At 39.6% G+C, this 22,625-nt stretch overlaps 1 protein-coding gene across 1 annotated transcript in view; it reads left to right on the top strand.

The window, feature by feature from the left end:
* PIP5K1A (phosphatidylinositol-4-phosphate 5-kinase type 1 alpha) overlaps positions 1–20,065 on the top strand; it is a 57,505-nt gene extending 37,440 nt beyond the window's left edge. The window contains exons 10-14 of the mRNA XM_037826014.1: positions 5,962–6,010; positions 6,130–6,304; positions 7,293–7,436; positions 7,605–7,734; positions 18,435–20,065. Coding sequence (XP_037681942.1) covers positions 5,962–6,010; positions 6,130–6,304; positions 7,293–7,436; positions 7,605–7,734; positions 18,435–18,519 — 583 coding nt within the window. The 3' untranslated portion in view covers positions 18,520–20,065. The remainder of the gene's footprint in view (positions 1–5,961; positions 6,011–6,129; positions 6,305–7,292; positions 7,437–7,604; positions 7,735–18,434) is intronic.
* Positions 20,066–22,625: the final 2,560 nt, after the last annotated feature.

Raw genomic sequence — 22,625 nt, 5'->3', positions numbered from 1 at the left:
ATGCTGTTTTAACTACTGTAGCTTTATAATATGCTTTAAAGTCAGGAAGTGTGACTTCATTCTTCTTTTCAAGATGTTTTTGGCTATTCAGGACCCACACTTCCAAGTAAATTTGATAATTGACTTTTCCATTTCTGCAAAGTAGGTTGATCAAATTTTGATTGAAACTGCATTGAATCTGTAAATCAATTTGGGTGGAATTGACAACTTAATGATATTTAGTCATCCAATCCATGAACATGGAATATCCTTCCATTTATTTAGGTCTTCTTTAATTTCTTTTAGGAATGTTTGTAGTTTTCTGTGTGTAAATCCTATACATCCTTGGTTAAATTTATTCCTCAATATTTGATTCTTTTACTTACTATTGTAAATGGAATTTTTTTCTTGATTTCCTCCTCAGATTGCTCATTACTAGTGTATAGAAATGCTACTGATTTTTTAAAATTAATTTTATTGAGATTGTTCACATGTTATATGATCATCCAAAGATCCAAAGTGCTAAATCAATTGCCCACAGTATCATCATACAGCTGTGCATCCATCACCACAATACATTTTTTTTTTCAATTTTTAGAATATTTTCATTACTCCAGAAAATAAAGACAAAAAAGAAAACTGAAATCTTCCCATACCCCTAACCACCCCCTCTCCATTATTGACTTATATTATTGATATAGTACATTTGTTACTGTTGATGAAAGAATGTTAAAATACTGTTAACTGTAGTACCTAGTGTGCAATAGGTATATCTTTTCCCTATATACCCCTCTACAATTAACTTCTAGTTATGGTGTCATATGTTTGTCCTAGTTCATGAAAGAGATTTCTAATATTTGTACAGTTAATCACGGACATTGTCCAACACAAGATTCACTGTTTTATACAGTCCCATATTTTAACCTCCAACTTTCCTTCTGGTGATATACATGACTCTAAGCTTCCCCTTTCTACCACATTCACACACCATTCAGCACTGTTAGTTATTTTCACAATGACATGCTACCATCACCTCTGTCCATTTTTCTAACACTTAAGTTCAACCTAGTTAAACATGCTGCTCATGATAAGTAACCGCTTCCCATTCTTTAGCCCCATTCTATATCCTGGTAACCTATATTTCATGTCTTTGAGTTTATGTATTACAATTAGTTCAGATTAGTGAGATCATGCAATATTTGTCCTTTTCTGTCTGACTTATTTCACATAGCATTATGTCCTCAAGGTTCATCCATCAACTCATTTTTTTTTTAACATGGTTTCATTCACACACTATACATTCTGTCCTAAGTAAACAATCAGTGGTTCCTTGTATAATCTTGTAGTTATGCATTCACCACCACCACCACTATCTATATAAGGACATTTCCATTTCTTCCACAAAGAAAGAGGAAGAGTCAAAAAAAGAAAAAAAAAAGGTAGAAACACAAAAGAAAGAGAAAAAAAATTATAGCTAAAAAGCAAAAAGAAAAGACAAAATTAAAATATAATACAATAAAGAAGTCAGACAACATCACCAGTGCCAAGAATTCCATATCCCTACCTTATATCCCCCCCTTATGGGCATTTAGCTTTGGTATATTGCCTTTGTTACATTAACGGAAGCATAATACAATGTTTCTGTTAACTATAGACTCTAGTTTGCATTTATTGTATTTTTTCCCTAATACAATACACACTCCATTCTTAACACCTTGCAAGGTTGACATTCCTTTGTTCTCCCTCTTGTAAAAACATATTTGTACATTTTATCACAATCGTTGACCACTCCAGGTTTCACTAAGTTGTACAGTCCAGTCTTTATCTTCCCTCTTTCCTTCTGTTGTACTACATGCCACTAACCTTCCTCTTTAAACCATACTCAATCATCTTTGTTTAGTATACTTACACTATTGTGCTGCCATCACCCAAAATTATGTTCCACACCTCTCACTCCTGTCTTTTCCTTTCTGTCCATAGTGCTTCCTTTATTATTTCCTGTAGAGCAGGTATCTTGTTCACAAACTCGCTCATTGTCTGTCAGAGAATATTTTAAACTCTCCCTCATATTTGAAGGACAGTTTTGCCAGATATAAAATTCTTGGTTGGCATTTTTTCTCTTTCAGTATCTTAAATGTATCACACTACTGCCTCCTTTCCTCCATTGTTTCTACTGGGAAGTCCACACACAGTCTTTATTGATCATCCTTGTATGTGATAGATCACTTTTCTCTTGCTCCTTTCAGGATTCTCTCTGTCTTTTGACATTTGATAATCTGATTACTAATGGTCTTGGTGAAGGTCTATTCAGATCTGTTCTGTTTGGGGTACGCTGCACTTCTTGGATCTGTAATTTTCTGTCTTTCATAATGGGAAATTTTCATTGATTATTTCCTCTATTATTGCTTCTGCCCCTTTTCCCTTCTCTTCTTCCGGGACACCCATGACATGTACATTCATGTGCTTCATGTTGTCACTCAATTCCCTGAGCCCTTGCGCATATTTTTCCTTTCTTTTCCCTATCTGTTGTTTTGTGTATAGGATTTCAAGTGTCTTGTCCTCCAGTTCCTGAATGTTTTATTCTGCCTCTTGAAATCTGCTGTTGTATGTCTCCATTGTGTTTTTCATCTGTTGTGTTCTGCCTTTCATTTCCATATGTTCTGCAAGTTTTTTCAAGCTTTTGAGTTCTTGCTTATGTTCACCCAGTGTTTTCTTTATATACTTCATCTCTTTTGCCATATCTTCCCTCAACTCGTTGAATTGATTTAGCATATTTATTTGAAGATCTTTAATTAGTTGTTTCAGTTCTTGTATCTCAGTTGAAGTGTAAGTTTGTTCCTTCAACTGGGCCAAATCTTCATTTTTGCTAGTGTGATTTGTAGTTTTCTGTTGTCTAGGCATCTGGTTTCCTTGATTACCCCAATCAGGTTTTCCCAGACCAGAATGGGCTCAGGTCTCAGAAGGGGGCAGTGTTCAGTATCAGGTTTCCCTGAGGGTGTGTCTTAGAAGATTGACAGACTTACCTGTGAGGCCTCTAACTACTGTGCTTTTCCTGACCTGCCCAGCAGGTGGTGCCTGTCAGCCTGTCTGCCTGTCCTTCCCCACTGGTGTAAAGAGATGTGGTCCCTTTAATTCTCAGCCTAGGTTGTTTCTGGTTTGATTGTTTTTCCCCAGGCCCTGGGGTCTGAGTTCTGAAGGGAGAGCAGGCAGTTGAGCTGGGCCCCACCTCCCTCCTCTTAGGGAAGATACACCCCCCAGGGAGTTATCTTCTGCACTTGAATTACCCTTTTGTCTCTCTGACTCTGTTAACTCCACCCCTGCCTGGGTCAGAGTGCTGAGAAGTGAAAATGCCTGAGGCTTTCTCCACTGAGCCACTCAGATTGAGAGAGAAAAAAAGGGGAAAGAAAGCCCCTTTTCATAGCCAGTCCCTGGCCCCCCAGTTTCACCTGTCAGCCAGAGATAGCCATTTTCCGGTATTCTAATGGCTGTGGGACATAGCCATTTTCCAGTATTCTAAGCTCAGCCATCTCTAAAAGCCTCTGTATTTTTTTTTTTTTCCTGTGATCCCCACCTCCTCTCCACTGAGAGCAACCTCACGGTACTTTGCTGCTTGTTAGGGGTTTGTCTGTGTTTGTAGCTTGTATTCAGCAGTCCACATTTGTTAATTAAAACCCCAGTTGGAGCTAGGGTGAGCTATATTCACTTGCTCCCAACAGGGACTGCTTCTTTCACCCACAGCGAAGTTTTGCAGCTTAGCCTGCCATTGGGGAGAGGCCTGCGGTTCTGCAGATTTTACTTACAGCTTTTATGCCGCGATCTCAGCCATTCCACCCATTCCAGGCTGGTGTATGATCTGTGGACCATCACGGTTGTCCCCCAGCAGTTGTTACAGACTATTTAGTAGTTGTTCCTGGCTATTTGCTAGTTGCTCTCATGTATATATATATATATTTTTTTTTTCTTTCTTTCTTTTTAGTCTTTTAGTTACCATTATTGATAATCTTCATTTCTACACTCTTCTCCAAGTCTCTGTCTTCTGTCTTTTCCCTTCAGCTTACTGACCTCCTTTTAGAATTTCTTGTTGACGAACTCTCTCAGTTTCTGTGACTATTTTAAACTTCCCTCATTTTTGAAGGGCAGTTTTGCTAGATAATGAATTCTTAGTTGGCAGTTTTTCTCTCCATACCTTAAATATATCATACCACTGCCTTCTTTCTTTCATGGTTTCTGGTGAGAAATTGTCACTTAGTCTTATTGTGGTTCCCTTGTATGTAACAAATTGCTTTTCTCTTGTTGCTTTCAGATTTTTCTCTTTATCTTTGGCATTTGACATTCTAATTAGCATATGTCTTAGAGTAGGTCTATTAGGATTTATTCTGTTAGAAGTACATTTCACTTCTTGGACATGTATATTTATGTCTTTCATAAGACTTGGGATTTATTCAGCCATTATTTCCTCACATATTCTTTCTGGCCCTTTTCCCTTTTCTTCTCCTTCTGGAACACCCATGACATGTATGTTTGTGCCCTTTGTGCTGTCATTCTAAATCCCTGAGAACCTGCTCATTTTTCCCTTTGTTTTCTCCGTTCTTCTCTCTGTAAGATTTTGATTGTCCTCTCTTCTAGTTCACTGGTTCTTTCTTCTGCCTATTTAAATGTGCTGTTGTATGCCTCTAGTGTATTTTTAATCTCTTTGTTGTGCTTTTCATCTCCATACTTTCTGTTACGTTTCTGTTTACACTTTCAAAATCTTCTTTATGCTCACGCAGTGTCTTCTTAATATCCTTTATCTCTTTAACCGTATTTCCCTTCATTTCCTTGAATTGATTTAGGAGATTTGTTTAAATATCTTTGATTATTGTTCCAAAGTTTGTTCCTTTTCTGGGAATCTTGATCTGTTCTGTTTGTTTTTGTTTTGCCTCTGTAGTTTTTTTTACACTCCTTTTGCCTGGAGGGCAGATTCTGGGAGGAAAGTCACCCTGGAGAGGACTTTCCCAAGTCAGTATTTCCTATCCAAAACAGGGCCAGCGACCCACGAAGGGGGTGCAGACCAGCTCCGAAGTGCCCTAGGGAGAGGGTCAGGAAAGACACCAAAAAGCCTTTGAAGCACCTCCCCAAAACTGCACCTTCCTGGTGCCCAGGAGATGACACCCTTCAGCAAACTGAAGTCCTAAGGAGGCACTGTGTCTTTAAGTCTCCATGGCCTCTGCTCCTGTTGGGGTACAGGGTTGAAATGGTGGCTGCTGGCTGCTTTTGTCTAGGATGGATTGAAACAGTAACTCAAAGCCAGGGCCCAAGAATTCAAATTTGCTTATCAAAAGCTATGATCAGTGCTCAGCTGTGCCCCTCCCTCACCCCACCCCTCTTCTTGTGGAAGAGGATTTTTATGTCCCTTTCTGACAGCAGCAGGTAGCCAGGGGGCTGGATCCCTTGTCATCCTACCTCAAGAGTGGGGAGTGGACACTGGTAGCTGCTGCAGAGCGAGCTACTCATAGTTCTTTTTCGCAGTTTATCTGCCTCTTCCTCCTACTCTTCCCTGAATGCTGTATAGTGTTCTCCTGGCCTCCGGATTCCCAGAACAGTTATTTCAGACAGGTCCTGCCTGTTTACTAGCCGTTATGGAGGAAGGAGTGATTCCTGGATCTCCTTCCTCCACCATCTTCCTGCCTTACTTTTGATCGCTCTGCCTCTCCTTTTACAATAATTATTTTTGTCCCTGACTTGCCAAGGACATATTGACTGCCATTTTTCCATGAGGGGATACTCAGCTTACTTAGAAAAACAGCATTGGTCTCCATACAGAACAAATACTACCGTAACTTTTTTTGGAAAGCCAACATACCCTAGTAGGAAAGCTTTCTCGGCTTCTGTTTATTAAGTTTTTCTACTACCATTGCCTCTTTTATCTCCTAAAATAAAAAAAATATATTAAGGTCATTCATTCAAAAACTCTTGAATGCTTAATATGTTTTTTCTTGGCAGGTTTATTAAGAAGTTGGAACACTCATGGAAAGCTCTGGTACATGATGGAGTGAGTAGCAATCAACTGGAGGCTGTCCTCCTGCCTTCTGTCTCCCTCATTTCTGGTTTTCCCCCTCAGTTTCTTCCATTTATTACTTATTTCATTGGTGGGTTTTATCCTTTTGCTAGGGTCTCGGCCTAAGGGAAAATGTCCCTTGGACAGGAGGTCCCTTTGCTGGACCTCATCCTAACTCTGCAGCCATCCCTTCTGCTCTGCAGGACACCGTATCGGTGCATCGCCCAGGCTTCTACGCTGAACGGTTCCAGCGCTTCATGTGTAGCACAGTGTTCAAGAAGATCCCCTGTAAGTGGCTTCTACCAGATGACCCCTCAGTGACTCCCTTACCCCAAGAAATGGGGGGCAGGACACCTCTGTCAGGGAGCTGCCAAGGCCAGTGGCGTCTCCTGTTCTACCCACATCCTGTGAGAACTGCCGTGCATCCTTGTGTCAGTCGCTTTTTCTATCCCAGTTGTTTCCGAGTTGCTGCTTTTCCCCTGGCTCACCCTACATGTGTCATTGAGGTGAGGGGGCATTTCTGGGGAACTGATGGGATTGCAAAAAATGTATAGTTGTGGATATAGGATCCGGATGAGGTAGGCAGAGTCTTTCCCAAGTTACCAAGGAGTTCTCAGACTAGGATCAAGTGGGTAGTGAAGAATTTACTGATTTCTGCTTAGCAAAGTGTTCTTAAGTCTCTTCTCTCAACCTTCTAGGAAGTGCCCATGCTCTTCTTCTATCCATTGTTTCCGAGCTGCTGCTGCTAGCAAATTCCAACTCCTCCTTCCCATCCCCTCCTCATAGATACAAGTTGTCCCTCAGTGCGGCGAGAGGACTTAGGCCTGCCTGGCAGTCTTAAGAAACATAGAAAAATCCTTTCAAAGTTTTTCAGAATGATATATAAACAAGTGTAAATTACTATCATAGTACTTGCTCTGTGCGAAGAAGATGTAAATCAAAAGGGTCATCTTTGTCAGTTTTTATTGGAGAATGCTATTAAAGAAGAAGGAAATTATAGAATAGAGGACATTTCATCAGTTGGAAGCTACATCAAGGTTGCGGGTAGGAGGTGGGAGACATGTATGTGTCCCCTTTCCTCTAGGTCCCTTGCTTATTTCCAAAGTGAACTCAGACTCTCTTCTCTCATAGAGCTCATCTCTATTGACATTAACTCTCTGCCTGCTTTGCAGAACAACAACTTTGGGTGTGTTGTGGGCACTAGCAATTTTTATCTATGTCTTGGTGATGGTTTCTGAAGTGGGAGCTAAGTAGGCTCTTTCTTTCCCTTTTGAAGTGAAGCCCTCTCCTTCCAAAAAGTTTCGGTCTGGCTCATCTTTCTCTCGGCGGGCAGGCCCCAGCAGCAACGCCTACGTTGGCCAGCCATCGGTCTCTGGGGAACACAAGGCACAAGTGACAACAAAGGCGGAAGTGGAGCCAGGTCAGCGCAAGGGCTGGGGTCCCCATGTGATTGTGCACGCCTTCCCTTATTCTGAACCCTTTTCTGTCCAGGAAAAGCCAAGTTGCTACATATTTTAACATGTATTCCCTTCACCCCATGTTCTTCTCTTTTCTATTCATTGATTTTGTACCTTCCTTTTCCTTCCAGGTGTCCACCTTGGTCGCCCTGATGTTTTACCTCAGACTCCACCTATTGAGGAAATTAGTGAGGACTCACTCACTTCTGATCCCAGCTTCACACCTGTAGTTGGAGAGACTTTGCAAATACTAAGTACAAGGTTGGTTCCTGGGCCCCTGTCTCCATGTAATCTCATTTTGTCAGGTCCTTGGGTCAACATTCTCCAGGAAGACACCTCTATAATGTTTTTTCCAAGGGATATTGTCTTTTGCTCTTTGTTAGATGTGTACAAGTTCACTTTCCCAAGAGCTCATCTTTAGTTATTTGGAAAAGTGTGTTAATAGCTCTACATCTTTAGGTGGTAGGGGCAACTTTGTGTGTGGACTTTTCTGGTATTCAACCAAAATGCCCCAGTTAATCCTTCATCTTCTGGTGAGTTGAATGAGAATTCTCAGCTTAGGATTTAAGTCTTGAAAGATCCTTAGATAGTAAAGACATTGAACAGTCAATCTTTCAAAAGTGTCTGATTTAAAAATTGTGATTTAATTTTGTTACCTGGTGTGTTAGTTATCTCTTGCTACATTATAAATCACCCTAAAACTTAGTGGCTTAATAACAAACATATGATGGCATAATATTTGTAGATCAGGAATCTGGGTGCAGTTTAGTTAGGTCCTCTGGCTCAAGGACTTTCATGAGGTTGCAATCAAATTGTTGGCCGAGGTTAAGGTTGTATCTGAAGGATCAACTCAGGGCAGATTTGCTTCTAAGTTCACTTCTGTGGTTATTGACAGAATTCAGTTCCTGTGGGTTGTTGGACTGAAGACCTTAGTTCTTTGCTGGCTATTGGCTAGAGGCCTCCCTCAGAGATAATGGGCAAGAGAACATGTACCTAAGCAGAAGCCACAGTTTTTTTGTAACCAAATCTCAGAATTGATATCATATCAACTGTGTTGCATTCTATTCATTAAATCCAGCCCACACTCAAAGGGAAGGGATTATACACAGGTCTGAATACCAGGAGACAAGGATCATTGGGGAGCATCTTAGAAATTGCTTATCTCAAAGTCTGCCTTCTCGTCCCAATGATTCACATCCCTCCCACATGCAAAATACACTTGGATCCCACCCCCACCCCCACCCTCAAAAGTCTTATCCCATTACAGCATCAGCTTAAAGTCCAGAATTTTGTCATCTAAATCATGTCCAGGTGTGGATGAGGCTACCCAGGTATATTTCCTTAAACACGTCTCCTTAAGTGCAGGTCCTCTCCATCTAGGGACCTGTGAATCTGGAGAGAAAAGTTATCTAAGTTCCCCAGACACACAACATACAATGGTAGGACAAGCGTAAGATACATTCCTATTCAAAGGGGGGGAAATAGGAGGCACAAAGGAAACTGCTCCATAGCTATTCCAAAATCCAGGAAATGTTGGAAGTTTTTTGGTTAGGTCTCAAAGCATGGGAATAATTCTCCAGTGGCTCTTGACTCTACCCCCTGGGCTCTTGGTTTTGCCCTCTGAATCTTCCTTTTTCATTAAAGCTAGAATGTGTTTGTAGCTAATTAGTTTTCTCAGCCTGTTTCCTACCAGTAGAATTTGGGGTGCAGTAGTTTTTTCATTTTGTACTGTTTCTGTCCCTTTCAGTCCAGTCTGGCAGTGTTTCTGTTGATATAATTCTCTCGAAAATTTTTGTGGTCCACCTGTGATTCTCATTGAGATTAACTCCAGTAGACAAAAGCTGCACCCACAAATCTCTTCTTGATGAATCCTAAGCTTTTTAGATGCCTTATTGTTCAATTGACACACCCTTGAATGGCCTTTTATATGACTGAATGGTATTCTCAGCCACCAACTTTGATCTTTCCCAGGTTTTAATAAGTTGTTTCACAGTCATTCTTTTTCTGATCCCTGATTAATTTAATTTTATTTTATTTTATTTCTTTATTTTATTGAGATATATTCACATACCACGCAGTCATACAAAACAAATCGTACATTCGATTGTTCACAGTACCATTACATAGTTGTACATTCATCACCTAAATCAATCCCTGACACTTTCATTGGCACACACACAAAAATAACAAGAATAATAATTAAAATGAAAACAAAGTGAAAAAGAACACTGGGTACCTTTGTCTGTTTGTTTGTTTCCTTCCCCTATTTTTCTACTCATCCATCCATAAACTAGACAAAGTGGAGTGTGGTCCTTATGGCTTTCCCAATCCCATTGTCACCCCTCATAAGCTACATTTTTATACAATTGTCTTCGAGATTCATGGGTTCTGGGTTGTAGTTTGATAGTTTCAGGTATCCACCACAAGCTACCCCAATTCTTTAGAACCTAAAAAGGGTTGTCTAAATTGTGCGTAGGAGTGCCCACCAGAGTGACCTCTCGGCTCCTTTTGGAATCTCTCTGCCACTCAAGCTCATTTCATTTCCTTTCACATCCCCCTTTTGGTCAAGAAGATGTTCTCCATCCCACGATGCCGGGTCTACATTCCTCCCCGGGAGTCATATTCCACTTTGCCAGGGAGATTCACTCCACTGGGTGTCTGATCCCACGTAGTGGGGAGGGCAGTGATTTCACCTTTCAAGTTGGCTTAGCTAGAGAGAGAGGGCCACATCTGAGCAACAAAGAGGCATTCGGGAGGAGGCTCTTAGGCACAAATATAGGGAGGCCTAGCCTCTCCTTTACAGCAACCATCTTCCCAAGGGTAAAACCTATGGTAGAGGGCTCAACCCATCAAACCACCAGTCCCATATGTCTGTGGTCATATTAGCAACCATTGAGGTGGGGTAGGCCAATACCCCTGCATTCTCCACAGGCTCCTCAAGGGGGCACTACATATTTCCCCCCTCTTTTTTTTTTTAACTTTTTTTTCCTTTTTAAATCAACTGTATGAAAAAAAAAAATACAATAAAAGAACATTTCAAAGAGACCATAACAAGGGAGTAAGAAAAAGACAACTAACCTAAGATAACTGCTTTACCTCCAACCTGTTCCTACTTTACCCCAAGAAATTTACCTAATATAACAACATTTCTGTGAACTTGTTCCTACTATATCCATCAGAAATGAACAGACCATAGTCATTCCTGGGCATCCCCAGAACGTTAAATAGCTTATCTGTTCTTGGATTTTTGTTCCCCCTTCCTTAATTGCTCTCTATTGCTAATTCCCCTACATTCTACATTATAAACCATTTGTTTTACATTTTTCAAAGTTCACATTAGTGGTAGCATATAATATTTCTCTTTTTGTGCCTGGCTTATTTCGCTCAGCATTATGTCTTCAAGGTTCATCCATGTTGTCATATGTTTCACAAGATCGTTCCTTCTTACTGCCGTGTAGTATTCATCGTGTGTATATACCACATTTTATTTATCCACTCATCTGTTGAAGGACATTTGGGTTGTTTCCATCTCTTGGCAATTGTGAATAATGCTGCTGTGAACATTGGCGTGCAGATATCTGTTCGTGTCACTGCTTTCCGATCTTCCGGGTATATACCGAGAAGTGCAATCGCTGGATCGAATGGTAACTCTATATCTAGTTTTCTAAGGAACTGCCAGACTGACTTCCAGAGTGGCTGAACCATTATACAGTCCCACCAACAATGAATAAGAGTTCCAATTTCTCCACATCCCCTCCAGCATTTGTAGTTTCCTGTTTGTTTAATGGCAGCCATTCTAACCGGTGTTAGATGGTATCTCATTGTGGTCTTAATTTGCATCTCTCTAATAGCTAGTGAAGCTGAACATTTTTTCATGTGTTTCTTGGCCATTTGTATTTCCTCTTCAGAGAACCGTCTTTTCATATCTTTTGCCCATTTTATAATTGGGCTGTCTGTACTATTGTCATTGAGTTGTAGGGTTTCTTTATATATGCAAGATATCAGTCTTTTGTCAGATACATAGTTTCCAAAAATTTTTTCCCATTGAGTTGGCTGCCTCTTTACCTTTTTTGAGAAATTCCTTTGAGGTACAGAAACTTCTAAGCTTGAGGAGTTCCCATTTATCTATTTTTTCTTTTGTTGCTTGTGCTTTGGGTGTAAAGTCTAGAAAGTGGCCTCCTAATACAAGGTCTTGAAGATGTTTTCCTACATTATCTTCTAGGAGTTTTATGGTACTTTCTTTTATATTGAGATCTTTCGTCCATTTCGAGTTAATTTTTGTGTAGGGTGTGAGGTAGGGGTCCTCTTCCATTCTTTTGGATATGGATATCCAACTCTCCCAGCCCCATTTGTTGAAAAGACCATTATGACTCAGTTCGGTGACTTTGGGGGCCTTATCAAAGATGAGTCGGCCATAGATCTGAGGGTCTATCTCTGAATTCTCAATTCGATTCCATTGATCTATATGTCTATCTTTGTGCCAGTACCATGCTGTTTTGACAACTGTGGTTTTATAATAAGCTTCAAAGTCAGGGAGTGTAAGTCCTCCCACTTCGTTTTTCTTTTTTAGAGTGTCTTTAGCAATTCGAGGCATCTTCCCTTTCCAAATAAATTTGATAACTAGCTTTTCCAAGTCTGCAAAGTAGGTTGTTGGAATTTTGATTGGGATTGCATTGAATCTGTAGATGAGTTTGGGTAGAATTGACATTTAATGACATGTAGCCTTCCTATCCATGAACATGGAATATTTTTCCATCTTTCAAGGTCCCCTTCTATTTCTTTTAGTAGAGTTATGTAGTTTTCTTTGTGTAGGTCTTTTACATCTTTGGTTAAGTTTATTACTAGGTACTTGATTTTTTAGTTGCTATTGAAAATGGTATCTTTTTCTTGAGTGTCTCTTCAGTTCATTCATTTCTAGCATATAGAAACATTACTGACTTATGTGCATTAATCTTGTATCCCCCTACTTTGCTAAATTTGTTGATTAGCTCTAGTAGCTGTATCGTCGTTTTCTCAGGGTTTTCCAGATATAAGATCATAACATCTGCAAACAATGACAGTTTTACTTCTTCTTTTCAATTTGGATGCCTTTTATTTCTTTGTCCTGCCGGATTGCCCTGGCTAGCACTGCCAGCACAATGTTGAATAACAGTGGTGACAGCGGGCATCCTTGTCTTGTGCCTGATCTTAGAGGGAAGGCTTTCAGTCTCTCACCATTGAGTACTATGCTGGCTGTGGGTTTTTCATATATGCTCTTTATCATGTTGAGGAAGTTTCCTTCAATTCCTACCTTTTCAAGTGTTTTTATCAAAAACGGATGTTGGATTTTGTCAAATGCTTTTTCAGCATCTATTGAGATGATCAATTGATTTTTCCCTTTCGAGTTTTTAATGTGTGGTAATACATTGATTGTTTTTCTTATGTTGAACCATCCTTGCATGCCTGGAATAAACCCCACTTGGTCATGGTGTATGATTTTTTTAATGTGTCTTTGGATTCGATTTGCAAGTATTTTGTTGAGGATTTTTGCATCTATATTCATTAGGGAGATTGGCCGGTAGTTTTCCTTTTTTTGTAGCGTCTTTGCCTGGTTTTGGTATTAGATTGATGTTAGCTTCATAAAATGAGTTAGGTAGTGTTCCATTTTCTTCAATGTTTTGAAAGAGTTTGAGTAAGATTGGTGTCAGTTCTTTCTGGAAAGTTTGGTAGAATTCCCCTGTGAAGCCATCTGGCCCTGGGCATTTATTTGTGGGAAGATTTTTGATGACTGATTGGATCTCTTTGCTTGTGATGGGTTGATTGAGGTCTTCTATTTCTTCTCTAGTCAGTCTAGGTTGTTTATATGTTTCCAGGAAATTGTCCATTTCCTCTACATTATCCAGTTTGTTGCCATACAGTTGTTCATAGTATCCTCTTATAATTTTTTTAATTTCTTCAGGATCTGCAGTTATGTCACCTTTTTCATTCATTATTTTGTTTATATGGGTCTTCTCTCATTTTGATTTTGTCAGTCTAGCTAGGGGCTTGTCAATCTTGTTGATCTTCTCAAAGAACCAACTTTTGGTGATATTTATCCTCTCTATTTTTTTGTTCTCTATGTCATTTATTTCTGCTTTCATCCTTGTTATTTCTTTTCTTCTACATGGTTTAGGATTGGTTTGCTGTTCATTTTCTAGCTTCTGCAGTTGATCCATTAGTTCTTTGATTTTGGCTCTTTCTTCCTTTTTAATATATGCGTTTAGTGCTATAAATTTCCCCCTCAGCACTGCTTTTGCTGCATCCCATAAGTTTTGGTATGTTGTGTTCTCATTTGCATTCATCTCTATATATTTAGCAATTTCTCTTGCTATTTCTTCTTTAACCCACTGATTGTTTAGGAGTGTGTTGTTTAACCTCCAGGTATTTGTGAATTTTCTAAGTCTCTGATGGTTAGTGACTTCTAATTGTATTCCATTGTGGTCAGAGAATGTGCTTTGAATAATTTCAATCTTTTTAAATTTATTGAGGCTTGTTTTATGTCCCAGCATATGATCTATTCTGGAGAAAGTTCCGTGAGCACTAGAAAAGTATGTGTATCCTGGTGATTTGGGATGTAATGTCCTGTAGATGTCTGTTAAATCTAATTCATTTATCAGATTGTTTAGGTTTTCAGTTTCCTTATTGGTCTTCTGTCTGGTTGATCTATCTATAGGAGAGAGTGATGTGTTGAAGTCTCCCACAATTATTGTGGAAACATCAATTGCTTCCTTTAGTTTTGCCAGTGTTTCTCTCATGTATTTTGTGGCACGTTGATTGGGTGCATAGGCATTTATCATTGTTATTTCTTCTTGTTGAATTGCCCCTTTTATTAGTATATAGTGGCCTTCTTTGTCTCTCAAAACATCCCTGCATTTAAAGTCTATTTTATCTGAGATTAATATTGGTACACCTGCTTTCTTTTGGCTGTAGCTTGCATGAAATATTTTTTTCCATCCTTTCACTTTCAATTTCTTTGTGTCCCTGTGTCTAAGATGAGTCTCTTGTATGCAGCATATTGATGGTTCATTTTTTTTGATCCATTCTGCGAATCTATATCTTTTAATTGGGGAGTTTAATCCATTTACATTCAACGTTATAACCGTGAAGGCATTTCTTGAATCAGCCATCTTATCCTTTGGTTTATGTTTGTCATATATATTTTTCCCCTGTATTAATATCCTTTATTGTACCCATACCGAATCTCTTTAGTACTGAACCTTTCTCCAAGTCTCTCTGTCCTTTCTTTGCTTCTCTGTCTGTAGGGCTCCCTTTAGTATCTCCAGTAGGGCAGGTCTCTTGTTAGCAAATTCTCTCAGCATTTGTTTGTCTGTGAAAAATTTAAGCTCTCCCTCAAATTTGAAGGAGATCTTTGCTGGATAAAGAATTCTTGGTTGGAAATTTTTCTCTCAGAATTTTAAATATATCGTGCCACTGCCTTCTCGCCTCCATGGTGGCTGCTGAGTAGTCACTACTTAGTCTTATGCTGTTTCCTTTTCATTCATTATTTTGTTTATATGGGTCTTCTCTCTTTTTGATTTTGTCAGTCTAGCTAGGGGCTTGTCAATCTTGTTGATCTTCTCAAAGAACCAACTTTTGGTGATATTTATCCTTTCTATTGTTTTTTTGTTCTCTATGTCATTTATTTCTGCTTTAATCCTTGTTATTTCTTTTCTTCTACTTGGTTTAGGATTGGTTTGCTGTTCATTTTCTAGCTTCTTCAGTTGATCCATTAGTTCTTTGATTTTGGCTCTTTCTTCCTTTTTAATATATGCGTTTAGTGCTATAAATTTCCCCCTTAGCACTGCTTTTGCTGCATCCCATAGGTTTTGGTATGTTGTGTTCTCATTTTCATTCGTCTCTATATATTTAGCAATTTCTCTTGCTATTTCTTCTTTAACCCACTGATTGTTTAGGAGTGTGTTGTTTAACCTCCAGGTATTTGTGAATTTTCTAAGTCTCTGATGGTTATTGACTTCTAATTGTATTCCATTGTGGTCAGAGAATGTGCTTTGAATAATTTCAATCTTTTTAAATTTATTGAGGCTTGTTTTATGTCCCAGCATATGATCTATTCTGGAGAAAGTTCCGTGAGCACTAGAAAGTATGTGTATCCTGGTGATTTGGGATGTAATGTCCTGTAGATGTCTGTTAAATCTAATTCATTTATCAGATTGTTTAGGTTTTCAATTTCCTTATTGGTCTTCTGTCTGGTTGATCTATCTATAGGAGAGAGTGATGTGTTGAAGTCTCCCACAATTATTGTGGAAACATCAATTGCTTCCTTTAGTTTTGCCAATGTTTCTCTCATGTATTTTGTGGCACCTTGATTGGGTGCATAGACATTTACGATTGTTATTTCTTCTTGCTGAATTGCCCCTTTTATTAGTATGTAGTGGCCTTCTTTGTCTCTCAAAACATCCCTGCATTTGAAGTCTATTTTATCTGAGATTAATATTGCTACACCTGCTTTCTTTTGGCTGTAGCTTGCATGAAATATTTTTTTCCATCCTTTCACTTTCAATTTGTTTGTGTCCCTGTGTCTAAGATGAGTCTCTTGTATGCAACATATTGATGGTTCATTTTTTTTGATCCATTCTGCGAATCTATATCTTTTAATTGGGGAGTTTAATCCATTTACATTCAACGTTAAACCGTGAAGGCATTTCTTGAATCGGCCATCTTATCCTTTGGATTATGTTTGCCATATTTTTCCCTCTCTCTATTAATATCCTTTATTGTACCCATACAGAATCTCTTTAGTACTGAACCTTTCTCCAAGTCTCTCTGTCCTGTCTTTGTTTCTCTGTCTGTAGGGCTCCCTTTAGTATCTCCAGTAGGGCAGGTCTCTTGTTAGCAAATTCTCTCAGCATTTCTTTGTCTGTGAAAAATTTAAGCTCTCCTTCAAATTTGAGGGAGAGCTTAAATTTTTCACAGACAAAGTATTCTTGGCTGGAAATTCCTCTCTCTCAGAATTTTAAATATATCGTGCCACTGCCTTCTCGCCTCCATGGTGGCTGCTGAGTAGTCACTACTTAGTCTTATGCTGTTTCCTTTGTATGTGGTGAATTGCTTTTCTCTTGCTGCTTTCAGAACTTGCTCCTTCTCTTCCGTGTTTGATAGTGTGATCAGAATATGTCTCGGGGCGGGTTTATTTGGGTTTATTCTATTTGGAGTTCGCTGAGCATTTATGATTTGTGTATTTACGTTGTTTAGAACATTTGGGAAGTTTTCCCCAACAATTTCTTTGAATACTCTTCCTAGACCTTTACCCTTTTCTTCCCCTTCTGGAACACCAGTGAGTCTTATATTAGGACGTTTTATATTATCCATCATATCCCTGAGGTCCATTTTGATTTTTTCAATTTTTTTCCCCATTGTTTCTTTTATGCTTTCATTTTCCATTCTGTCATCTTCCAGGTTACTGATTCGTTGTTCAACTTCCTCTAGTCTTGTACTATGAGTGTCCAGAATCTTTTTAATTTGGTCAACAGTTTCTTTAATTTCCATAAGATCATCCATTTTTTTATTCAGTCTTGCAATGTCTTCTTTATGATCTTCTAGGGTCTTCTTGATATCCTGTGTATCCCGTACTATGGTCTCATTGTTCATCTTTAGTTCTTTGAGTAGCTGCTCTAGGTGCTGTGTCTCTTCTGGTATTTTGATTTGGGTGCTTGGGCTTGGGTTATCCATATCGTCTGGTTTTTTCATATGCTTTATAATTTTCTGTTGTTTTTGGCCTCGTGGCATTTGCTGAACTTGATAGGGTTCTTTTAGGATTTGCAGACCAATTGAAGTCCTTATCTCTAATTTATCAGATCTACAGCTTCGTGGAGTACACTTTCTCTAACTAACCAGCAGGTGGCGTCCACGAGCCACCTGTTCTCCACAAGCCAGTTCTCCCCTGCTTTGCCTTTGTGGTGAGTGGGGGAGTGAGTCTTGTGGGGTCCAATTGCTGTACCAAGCTTGTGTGTGTAGTTGGTGTTGCCCGCCCTGTATATGGGGCGTGTTTCTGGGCAGTCAGGGAGGGGGGTGGCTCTAACAATCAAATCTCCCTGGTGATCCTGGAGTTTTAAAGCTGCTGCAATAGTCTAATCCTTCAGTTCAGTCCTGCCACAGTTTGTCTCTGCCACTGACCGACAAGTCCTTGGTATTGGAGTATGGCTCCTGAGACTTGCAAGTGGATTCCTCTTCCAGGCCGTGAACCCCCTGGTCCTCTGTTGAGGGATGACTGTGCTATGTCACATGTGGGTGCTGTCCCCCCAGGGCGGTTCTGGGCTGTTGGGCTGTGTAGGGAGGCTCCCAGTCTGCTGAACTGATGGAGATTTCGCTGATCTCAGCAGTTCCACATTTTCATGAGTGTTGTATGAATTATGCCCAAAGTCAGATTGCTCTGTGGTGTCCAGTCCACGCAGTTCCTGGCTTTCTATCTGCTTTACTGTAGGAGTAACTAAAACATACAGCTCACCAGTCTGCCGTCTTGCCCTGCCTCCCCTGATTGATTTTAAAATGAAACTTGGAGAGAGTATGAGATATTTGACTTGAGAGGAGAGTCCTCTTTCTTTTTGATCTTCTAATTTTTCACCTCTCTGCCTCCATTTTTTTTTTTCCTCTCCGTTAGTTCAGCACTTGAAGTTGCAGAATCAGAGGTCACTCATACGTGTATCTGGGTGTGGGGGAGGTGAATGCTTTGAAGAGTATAAAGAAGATCACTGGTGGAATGGAATAAAGAGTTAATTGGCAAGATTAGGGGGATTCATTGCCCCCGTAAACCTTGCCTTTTAAAAATTTTGGGTTTTTTGGGACCTTTATACTTGGAAACTGATACTGAAATAGAAGAAAACTTCTGAACTCTGCCAGCCAGGTTGAAATTAACTTGAGTTCCATTCTTTCTTTCTTATCTTATAGCCCCACATCCCTTAATTTTATACCCTTTCCCTTTTCAGTGAGCAGAACACCTCAGAAGACCTGGAACAAGATTCTGCCATCTCTGTGATCTCAAGACATCAGTCTTTGACCCAGCAATGCTGAATGTCCTTCTTACTCATCAGAAAAGGAGTGTAATGGAGGCTAGGGAAGCTCTCTGTCTCCTTCCTGAAGAAGACCCTCTTCTCCTTTCCCATCCTCATGAATGGGCATTTGTGCCTCAGACAGGACAGCAGCATCCCCTCCATGTCAGAGTTGGGTGGCATGACTTTTCAGCTGGTGAGCCTTGGCTTCCACCATTGAGTTTTTTCAAACCTCTACTCTCCATGCTGAAGTCGGGTTGCTGGACTTGGTGGTTTTCTCCCCCCTCATCTACCTTGAACAGGAGCTGGACTCGCTTCCCTCAGGACATACTTGCTGGCACAGTATCCCTGCCTAAGCTCTTTCTCTCCAGTCCCTGGAAGAAGACCCCGTAACTTCTGTAAAGGTTTTTCAGGGAGTAAGTGTATTTAACCACCTGCCAACCTTCTTCTTTTTTTTTTCTTTTCCTTTAAAAAAGGAAAAGAAACAGTGCACAGCACACAATTTCAAGTCAGACAATTTCACATCAAACCTTCAGAAGTGGTGGAGAGGTGCCTATTCATAGGTTTCCCTCAGAAGAGCCCTGGTGTTCATGAAGCAGAAGTGTGGTGATTGCTCTGCCAGGAGCAGCTCCTTTTTAATTCCTCCTCTCTTGATGAATTTCTTAAGGCTGAAGGAATAGAGAGAGCGGGACATTGGGTAATCCTTACCCTTTTGTTGAAAAAAAAAAAAGGGCAACCATGGGGCTTAAAACAGAGCCCCTCCTAGACAGGACCCTCCTTCCTGCCAGGCCATAATGATTATTACTGTTTTGCAATTTGATACGTATTTTGGTTGTTTTTCTAAATATGAAGGCTTATCAAATGGATCCTCCAAAGGAGATTTCCTCTTTGTTCTTCTTACCTTTCCCAATGGTGTTTTGCTGTTTGTAGTGACTATTTAACAGGCAGTCCATATCTGTGAGGCTAGAGAATATTCTCTTAAACTCATGAGGAGCCAGCAGATATTTGCCTTGGTGAAGTCATTGCTGTACCACATGCCCTTCCTCTCTTTCTATGCAGAGAAGTGGGAAATAGAGGCAACCTAAGCCCTCTTCTCCAAGGACTGTGGTTCTCAATCTCATCTTTCCACTCTTGTCAGGGAGAGAAGAGGGCCTGGTGTCTCGGGCATATTGTTGAATTTCCATACTTTGCCCTCTCCGTCCCACCCTACCTTAATAGTAGGTTAGTCCATACCCCAAGTAACTGTCTATATTAGACACCCCAAGCCAGTTTTTGGCTGCCTGTCTTTGCTGCCATGTTCTTTTTTACAAGAATGAAAGAAACAGTTCTTGCTATTTTTTTTTTTCATAATTTACTATTTATGATGTATTTAAGTGTTTTATTCAGGACAGAGTTCTGGGGGGTGGTATTTGAGGGAGGGCTGGGTCTTAGCAAAGAGAATGAGGAATTAGCATTTTTATGAAGTGTCACTATTTGCCTCTACTTTGTATTGTTCAGAAGTGGCAAATGCAGTACAAAAGTGAAAAATATCTGGATTTAATGTATTAAACTTTTATCGGTTATTTAGATCTCTTGTTTCTTTCTTTTTCTTTCTTTTTTTTTTTTTTCATATGCTATTGCCCCACCTGCCTCCCTGATGCCTCCAGACTCAGTTTTGTTCACGTTGCCCTGAACAAAAGCTGAATCCTTTCCAGTTTCAGTGAAACTCAGATGAGAGAAATGGCTTTATCACCTGCCTCCCAGCCATCCACCCCCACCATCTTAGCAAGATGAACTTGCAAAGAAAAGTTGTGATTGAATATGAGGGGAATTACTTTAGGTCCCTTGCCAAGTTGTAATCCAGTGTAACTCGGATTTAGGGATCCGAAGGTCAAAATTTTACTCAGGTTTAAGGAGGATAGTGGGAGAAGCCGTCTTTAGGTAGCTTGCTCCTAGGATTCTCTTTATTTCCTTTCTCTGACCTGACTGTAGAGTATTACTCTTAGAAAAACATAGAAGCATAGAGACTGCTTCCTTCAGTTCTGTTTTCCCTTTTAAGAGGTTGAGTTTAAGGCTGTTTTACTGTGGTGGGAAAGTAGACAAGGTGGGCTTGTTCCAAGGCATGTGGGGTGCGGTGGGGCATTGGAGAGAAGCAATTTAAGCATTGTTTCTTTCTATACATTTACCCCCCATTCCAGTTAAGATAATTCTGTAGATATTTCTGCAGCAGCTGGATTTCAAAAGAAGTAATTGCTCTTCAAGAATTTACAGTGTATGGGGAATACACACACACACACCCCCTACACAAAAGTAGCATGTTAGATGTGACGCAGTTAAGGATATAAGTTCTCCAAAAGAGTGGTACAGAACATAAAGGTTGAGGAAAATTAGAGGTTAGAGGTTACTGTGGGTGGAAGTGTTGAGGAAAGTTTCACATCCAAACAAGGGCCTGCAGGCCTAAGAATAGTATGTTTTAGAGAATAAGGAAGAGATCATGGTGAAAGCATTTGTGGAGGGAGAGTTAGTGTGAATATTGAAATAGGTAAAGATAAAGACAACATTGGAAACCCAGAGTGCTAGGTTGAGGAATTTTTATTTTAAACTATAGGCAACTTCTAAGTAGGATATGATCAAAACAAAATAATTCAGAAACTAATCTGTTGAAGAAATATTAGAGTGGATAGAAAAAGAAAAACCAGATTGCTTAAACTAGTAATTCAGGTGTAAGAGGCAGGGATTGTGGGAAAATGAAGGAGTAGGAAGCTCCAGGAATCAGTCCCTCCACCAAAGTACTGTTGAACTGGTAGGAGCTGTCTGAATCAAGTGTTCCGGGTTCGTCTCTTTACACCTCAAACCTATGATCTCTGTTAGTGAAAAGGCCTGAGCCTTATCAGGTCGTGATTCGATGGGTTTGGGGTTCATCAGGTAACCTCCCACTCAATTAAGAGTATAGGGACAGACAATAGTTTAAAAGTAAAGAGCACTTAAGATAAGAATTCAACTTTAACACACTTTTACTAAAGGAGAACTTAAGGTAAAAGGAACAAATTTACAATGTAAAAATTAATTGATACATTACCAAGCCTGGGAGCCCCACCCCCCACTCTTCCAGATGCAGCTGGATATGAGATTAGAGAGCTCCCCCTTGTTTGAGTTACAGAAAATTTATAGCCCCTTGTTTTAGCGTACCTTTAATTAAGTCATATTCTATTTTTGCATTAAATGATGCTTCATGAACACGAATGACTCATGAAGCAGAGTGTCTTGATCCACGAGTGGTTCAAGATCAAAGGAGGGTATCCACATTATCAGAGACTTGGCCTTGAATGTCTGTAAAACTCGACTGATAATATTTTTACCAGTTAAGCTATGATTTCTATAAGCAATGTAACATAATTTTACTTGTATAAAGTCTAAAAATTAGAGATTACTATTACTTGTTCTCTAACTTGTTAATATAATTTTCTTATTTTATTCTATGATTAGCCATTACATCATATTGATAAACATACATTTGATTAGGACTATATTCAACCTTGCTACATTATTTATGACTTCTCTATGATTAAAGTAACAGCTGCAGCCCCATCCTGTTTTTACAGAGGACCAGGTGATTACATGTTATCTATATCTAAGAAGATCTAGAGGACTTTTATGCTTTCTTAAAAATATTCACAGCTTTTTTAACTGTTTAGCTTCTTCAGTATAATCTTCTAATATGGGGCTTGAAGGATATGAATCATCTGTCCCTGTTATTATAGTAAGGCTTTTCTACTTTTTATCATTTGGAAATTGTACTTCAGTGTTTTTAGGTGAAAGTTCTGTTGAATATGCTTTTATATCAGAAGGAATAACTGGCTCTTCACTATCAGAACAGAAAACATCAGGTGGTATATAAGGGCAGCATAGAGAGAAGGAATCAGCATTTTCATTATCAAGATTCCTCAGTAGAGATATTATCCTGAGATACAAGAATTTTGAAACTCTAGAGACTAGAGGAACACTTGCAGCATCCAGGGAGAGCTGGGATGAAAAGTATTGTGAATTTCACCTTCCTTCTGTATAGCAGTTATCATCCCGCAACCACATAGCAAGCACCTGTGGGGACTGCAGTCCATGTCCTGGTGCAGCTTGTTTGTGGACAATAAT

This window comes from Choloepus didactylus, chromosome 2 (genome assembly GCF_015220235.1).
Source record: "Choloepus didactylus isolate mChoDid1 chromosome 2, mChoDid1.pri, whole genome shotgun sequence".
In the NCBI taxonomy this organism is placed as follows: domain Eukaryota; kingdom Metazoa; phylum Chordata; class Mammalia; order Pilosa; family Megalonychidae; genus Choloepus; species Choloepus didactylus.
This window is presented reverse-complemented; position numbering and strand designations above follow the sequence as displayed.